General features: G+C 63.0%; 2 protein-coding genes across 4 annotated transcripts; one reads left to right on the forward strand and one right to left on the reverse strand.

The window, feature by feature from the left end:
* Positions 1–1,030: 1,030 nt before the first annotated feature.
* On the forward strand, positions 1,031–3,707 carry GPATCH4 (G-patch domain containing 4). 2 transcript variants are annotated; one of them, XM_050984747.1, is made up of 7 exons: positions 1,031–1,178; positions 1,733–1,806; positions 1,889–1,981; positions 2,188–2,295; positions 2,406–2,503; positions 2,612–2,662; positions 2,764–3,707. In XM_050984747.1, the coding sequence occupies exons 1-7, from the start codon at positions 1,103–1,105 to the stop codon at positions 3,356–3,358; spliced, it is 1,095 nt and encodes a 364-aa protein (XP_050840704.1). In that variant the 5' UTR covers positions 1,031–1,102; the 3' UTR covers positions 3,359–3,707. The 2 variants fall into 2 exon arrangements, with proteins under 2 accessions (XP_050840704.1, XP_018779759.2); XM_018924214.3 differs by lacking the exon at positions 1,031–1,178 and having other exon boundaries at positions 1,267–1,806.
* On the reverse strand, positions 3,666–5,773 carry NAXE (NAD(P)HX epimerase). 2 transcript variants are annotated; one of them, XM_030233476.2, is made up of 6 exons: positions 5,541–5,772; positions 5,196–5,304; positions 4,744–4,854; positions 4,484–4,597; positions 4,251–4,398; positions 3,666–4,170 (listed from the first exon to the last, which is right to left on the reverse strand). In XM_030233476.2, the coding sequence occupies exons 1-6, from the start codon at positions 5,720–5,722 to the stop codon at positions 3,968–3,970; spliced, it is 867 nt and encodes a 288-aa protein (XP_030089336.1). In that variant the 5' UTR covers positions 5,723–5,772; the 3' UTR covers positions 3,666–3,967. The 2 variants fall into 2 exon arrangements, with proteins under 2 accessions (XP_030089336.1, XP_030089337.1); XM_030233477.2 differs by lacking the exon at positions 4,744–4,854 and having other exon boundaries at positions 5,541–5,773.
* Between the last annotated feature and the right edge of the window lie 5 nt (positions 5,774–5,778).

The following is a 5,778-nucleotide window of genomic DNA, read 5'->3' on the forward strand; positions in this document are numbered from 1 at the left end:
ACTTCAAAATCAAACCTCAAAAATGTGGAGGAGAGAACAGTGGCAGGAAGCCAACACCTACATTCCTTTCAATAAACTGGGTTTTTGTTACCAAGTCCCATGGTAGGGGCAGCTTCCTGTGGCCACAGCCCTGACTGTGGAGGGGCAAGTTCAAAGCGACTCAAGAGAACGTCAGTAGGGAAAAACCCTGGGGTTAGGAGGTCATGGGCTAGGGCAGCTTGGAAAATGTGTGTCTGTCTGTCTGTCTGTGTACAGGTCAGCTTTGTGTGTGTCTGTCTGTCTGTCTGTGCACAGGTCAGCTTTCTGTGTGTGTGTGTCTGTCTGTCTGTCTGTCTGTCTGTCTGTGTACAGGTCAGCTCTGTGTGTCTGTCTGTGTGTGCACAGGTCAGCTCTGTGTGTGTGTGTGTCTGTCTGTCTGTCTGTGTACAGGTCAGGTTTCTGTGTGTGTGTCTGTCTGTGCACAGGTCAGCTCTGTGTGTCTGTCTGTCTGTGTACAGGTCAGCTCTGTGTGTCTGTCTGTGCACAGGTCAGCTCTGCGTGTCTGTTTGTGGCACACCCAGCAGGGTTGTGTGCAGGGCTCAGCAGGTGAGGAGGGTGGGAGTAGGAGGTGTGTAGGAGGGGTGGGTGTAGGGTGTGTTACATTCACACACACAAGTGTGCCTGAGTGTGCCCACGTGCCTGTGTGTGACACGGCTGCAGCTGTGGGTACAGGTATGTGTGCACACGTGTGTGCACGGTTTTGTTCGTGTGAGCACACCGACGTGTGTCCGGTGTCCGTGTGTCCCCACGCCTGTGTATCCCACGCCTCCATGTTCATGGGTCGCATGTCACCATGTCCCCTATGTCCCCGCGTTTCCCCTGTCCCCATGTCCCTATTCCTGTCCCCATGTCCGTGTGTCCCCCTGTACCTCTCGCTGTCCCCACGTCCCTATCCCCGTGCCCCGCCCAGCTTTCGGCGCATACTCGGCCCCGCCCCTCGCGCATGCGCACAGCCCTCCCCGGGCGGCCCAGCCGTGACTCCGCCCCGGCCTCGTGTGGCGGTGCCGGGACACGCCGGGACCATCCCCGGGACACAGCGGGACACGCCGGGACCCTCCGGGCCATGAGCGCCCCGGAGCCGCCGGGCCGCGGGATGCTGTTCGCCGAGACCCAGCTGAGGCGGCACGGCTGGCGCCGAGGTGGGGCCGGGCGGGGATCCCGGCCTGTCCCGCCCCATCCCGGCCCCCCCTGAACGCCCCTGGCTGCCCCCAGCCTCCGATCCCCCCGAAAGCCCCCTGTCCCTCCGTGCTCCCCAAGCCCCATCTTCCCCAGCTCCCTCCAGGCCCCAGTTACTCCAAGCCCCAGGACCCTGCAACCCCCCGGTCCCCACCCGAGACCCCAGTGGTTCCAGAGCCCCGGGACCCTGCAGCTCCCCGGTCCCCACCCCAGACCCCAGTGGTTCCAGAGCCCCGAGACCCTGCAGCCCCCCGCTCCCCACCCCAGACCCCAGGGGTTCCAGAGCCCCAGGACCCTGCAGCCCCCCGGTCCCCACCTCAGACCCCAGTGGTTTCAGAGCCCCGAGACCCTGCAGCCCCCCGGTCCCCACCCCAGACCCCAATGGTTCCAGAGCCTGCCCCTCGGCCCCCGCCTTCCTGCAGGATCCGGTCTGGACCTCTCGCCCCCCTCGGGGTCCTACAGCCCCCCAGGCCCTGGTGCCCCGGGCCGTGCAGAGGTGACGGTGCCTTGTGTGCAGGGCAGGGGCTGGGCAGGCGGGAGGACGGCATTGCCGAGGCCATCCGGGTGAAGGTGAAGTGCGACACGGCGGGGGTGAGTCCCGATCCCCACCCGGCCCTGGCCCGGTGCCCGCTGCCCTCCGCAGCCATCCCGGCAGCTCCTCTGCACCCCGCAGGTGGGACACGACGCGGCGGAGCCCTTCACCTTCCACTGGTGGGACCACGTCTTCAACAAGGCGGCTGCAAACATTGCTGTGGAGGCCGGGCAGGTTGGAGGGCTGGGAGGACAGGGACGGGGGTTGAAGGCAGGGAGGGTGTTTGGGTTCCTTCGGTGACTCCTGTAGTGCCACCATATCCCCCAGGCCCTGTCAGGAAGCAGCACCTTGCACAGGGGCTGTGGTGGTGGAAAGGTGCTGCTGGAGGGGTGAAACCCCTTGGACGGATCATTTTCAAGCCTTTGCCTTTTCTTGCCTAGGATGGCATCTCTGTGAAGGCACTTTCTGAGCAGGGAGGCAGCATCAGCAATAAGAAGCCGCACAAGGCTGGCAGCAGCGGGAGCCTGCTGTACGGCCGCTTCGTGAAGGTGACTGGCCCCAGGAGCCTGGGGGCTGCCTGGCCCCCAGCTCGTTGCTGCTGTGGCCCCCAGTTCTCCTTGTTCCCCTTTCTCACAGTCCCTCTGTGTCTGTGCTGCAGTCAGCCACGCTCACAGCCTGTGGGGAGGAGTCTGTAACAGCCAGCTCTGAGAGCAGTCAGGAGGAGGAGGAGGAGCTGGACCTCTCTTCGGTCAGGAGGTGAGGCTGAGCCCCATCCCTTGGCAGGGAGGGACGAGGGCTGAAAGGAGCCCTGCTCCACACCGTGTTCCCCCCACGGATGGTGACGGGTCTTGTCTGTGTCCCCAGGCTGACGGACGAGGAGCTGGTGCAGGCATGCGGGGGCCGCACGGCACACAAGTGAGTGCCCGGGGGGTCAGGGCTGCCCCTCCGCACAGGGGCTGTTGGGCAGGCTGGGCTGGGGAACCAGTGCCAGTCCTCGCTGCCTGGGGTCATTGCAGGGGTGCTCGTCACGGCCTGACCATGAGTGCCAAGCTGGCGCGCCTGGAGGAGCAGGAACGAGCCTTCCTGGCCACGTACCGGCCACGGGAGCAGCAGCAGGAGCCCCCAGAGAGCAGCCAGGGCAAAAAGAAGAAAAGGAAACAGTCCAGGGATGGAGCTGAGGTGCCACAGAGCCAGGAACCAAACACAGAACAGGAGGAGGTGTTGGAAGAAGAAAAGGTTGTGAAGAAGAAGAAGAAAAAGAAGAAAAAGAAGCAGGGGCCAAGCAGAGAAGAGGAGCTGACAGGAGAGGAAGAGGTCATGAGGAAGAAGAAGAGGAAGGTGATCATGGAGCCATGTGGAGAAGAGGGATCAGGAGAGGAGGGGAAGGTCATGAAGAGGAGGAAGAAGCCAGAGCTAAGCGCAGAAGAGGAGGTGGTGGACGAGGATGGGAAGGCTGCAAAGAGGAGAAAGAAGAAAAAGAAGAAGCAGGAAGAGGAGGATGAAGAGCCAGCTGAAACAGATGTACCTCTACAAGATACAGATGAGCCAAACTTGGGACACAGCCCTACAAAGAAGAGGAAGAAGAAGAGGAGGAAGAGGGAGCCAGAGTGAGCAAGTGACATGGCTGCCATGCTGTGCAGCTGCCAGTCCCACCTGGCTGGAAGGGTTGCGATCCTGGTGCTGGTGGGTGCCATGGGCTGCTCTGAGCTTGTTCCAGAAGGAGCCCAGCACTGTGACCCAGGTGCCTGGGAATGCTGAGCTAGGAAAAGTTGGTCTGGAGCTGGATCAAGCTTTACTTTACCACCTGAACTTTCAGCAGTGACCCTGGTTCCCCTCAGGCCCTGGGGCAGGGACCCATTTGCCATGGGCCTGTCACAGGACACAAGGACACACCCTGCAGAGTAAATAAAAAAAAGTATTTTTCCAAGGGCATGAATAAATCTTTATTGTGATCAGATTATCCCATGTGAGTGGTGCCATAAGTGGCAGAACCCCAGATCACCTTTACACCTGTAACACCTGCATTAGGCAGCAACCCCAAAGCGAGCTCCCCCTGCAGCCCCTCACTATTCCCACCTCCTGGGCCTTTCCATCCTGCAGGCTCACACCGAAGCCCAGTGAGGTGCTGAGCACCCTCCTAGCAGAGGCTTGGGCAGAATTTGGCCCTGGTGTGCAGTGCTGAAGCCGGGCCTGGCCCCCCCAGCCCCTCTGGCCCCAGTTCTAGGTGAGCTGCAGGACACAGTCTGTGCCGGGGTACGCTGGCAGGTTCAGGGCATATTTCTCCTGGAGGGCTGGGGGCACAAACCTGCCCCCAAGAAAGTGGTACCGGCCCGTGAAATGCATCGCTGCCTTCTTGGGTGCCGTCAGGGAGATGAGCATGTCAGGCTGGAGGCCATCTGCCTTCCCCTTCTCCACGTCCCAGCCTGCAACGAGCCATGGCCAGGCTGGAGCTGGGAGCACCCTGGCCGGGCACCTTCCTGCGGCAGGTGCAGCCACAACTCACCTGAGGGGATGTCGATGCTGGCGATGGGCACCGTGACACGCTCCAGAGTGCTCAGGATGCTGCCAAAGGGCTCCCGCACTGCTCCCGTGAAGCTGAAGCCGAAAATGGCATCCACCACCAGGCCGTAGAGCTCGTCAATGAACTCAGCCTGCGTTGGAGATGGTGGCAGGTAAAGGGCAGTCCTGGCCACAGCTCCAGGGGCAGGTGCTGCCAAGCTGGGGGCTGCTCCTCACCTCAGTTGGGAACTCGGGGAGGAAGGGAATATCCATCTTTTTGCATTGGGTGGTCAAACCTTCAAAGAGGGGCTTGCTGGAGGGCTTGGGGTAATACACGGTTGGCTGGTAGCCCTGCAAGAGCAGAAGGAACCTGAACTAATCCCAGTCTGGCATCAGCAGCAGTCTGAGGAGTGGGACCCTGGAGCCCACAGGGGTACAGGGGTGCACAGGGACCAGCACCCTCACAGGGACCCAGTGGCTGCCTGTGCAAGACTCACAAACATCTTCAGGTGCCGGGCGCAGACCAGCCCATCACCGCCGTTGTTCCCTGGCCCACAGACCACCAGCACAGCAGGCTGGCTCGTGGTGAAGGAGCTGGGTGGGTAGGCCTGATAGAGGGCAAGAGGCACGGGGTTATGATGGGGAAGTCGGCCCACACCATAGGGCCAGGATTCGCAAGACCCCCAACTTGGGACTGGTATGCTCATGGGACTGAGACGATTCCCAGGATCACCATCTGCCTCCCTGGTGCCCATCCTTGGTGGTAGCATAGCTTGATACACTCTGCTAGAACCCCCAGGACCCTCCCTTGGCTCCCAGGGTCCCCAGCTTGTCGATGGTGGGGATAGCACTGCCTGTAGTGCTGGAACTCTCCCTCAGACCTCCACCCACCTCCCAGGCACCCAGCCTGGCAGTGGCACAGCTCAGCCCACAGTGCCAGGACCCCCACCTTGGCAATGGCAGTGGCACAGCTCAGCCCCGCCAGCTCCATCAGCTGATCCACGCTGAACTTGTACTCAGTGAAGAGCTCCTGGTCGATAGCCTGGGCCTCCGCCTGCCTAGGGTGGGACATGGCAGCCCTGGGTACTCCAAAGCCCAGCCAGGCCCAGCCCGGGGGCTGTGATCTCCTCTTTGCATGAGCCGGGTGGGGGGGACACACAGAGCCGAGCCCCGTGTACATCCGCAGCCCATCCCCGACCCCTCCGCACCCCTCAGGCCGCCCGTACCCGGCCCGGTGCCCCCTCGGCCCCTGCGGGCCGCCCGCCTCCTCTCCCGCCTCCCTCCTTCCTCCTACCCGAGGAAGCGGAGGCCCGTCGGGCCGGCCCCCGCGCTGGGGACGTGCATGGCGCGGCGGGGAAGGCACCGGCACCGCTCCCGCTCCCAGCCCCAGCTCCAGCCGCGGTCCCGGCACCGCCCGCCCGCCCGCGCCGCCGCCACCAGCAGCCCCAAGCCCAGCAGCGCCCGCGGGCCCGGCATGCGGCGGGCACGGCCCGGTACGGCACCGGAGCGGGCACGGCCCGGTACAGCCGGAG

Source organism: Serinus canaria, chromosome 25 (assembly GCF_022539315.1).
Source record: "Serinus canaria isolate serCan28SL12 chromosome 25, serCan2020, whole genome shotgun sequence".
NCBI classification, from domain to species: Eukaryota; Metazoa; Chordata; class Aves; order Passeriformes; family Fringillidae; genus Serinus; species Serinus canaria.

What these genes read in the sequence shown, in the direction of transcription:
- GPATCH4 (XM_018924214.3), top strand. Translation starts at nt 1,597, where the DNA reads ATGGTTCCAGAGCCTGCCCCTCGGCCCCCGCCTTCCTGCAGGATCCGG. An exon ending in GACCTCTCTTCGGTCAGGAG is followed by an intron (nt 2,504 to 2,611) that starts GTGAGGCTGAGC and finishes CTGTGTCCCCAG; the next exon opens with GCTGACGGACGAGGAGCTGG. An exon ending in GGGGGCCGCACGGCACACAA is followed by an intron (nt 2,663 to 2,763) that starts GTGAGTGCCCGG and finishes GGGTCATTGCAG; the next exon opens with GGGTGCTCGTCACGGCCTGA.
- NAXE (XM_030233476.2), bottom strand. Translation starts at nt 5,722, where the DNA reads ATGCCGGGCCCGCGGGCGCTGCTGGGCTTGGGGCTGCTGGTGGCGGCG. An exon ending in ACGGGCCTCCGCTTCCTCGG is followed by an intron (nt 5,305 to 5,540) that starts GTAGGAGGAAGG and finishes GTCCCACCCTAG; the next exon opens with GCAGGCGGAGGCCCAGGCTA. An exon ending in CAGCATCGACATCCCCTCAG is followed by an intron (nt 4,171 to 4,250) that starts GTGAGTTGTGGC and finishes GGCTCGTTGCAG; the next exon opens with GCTGGGACGTGGAGAAGGGG.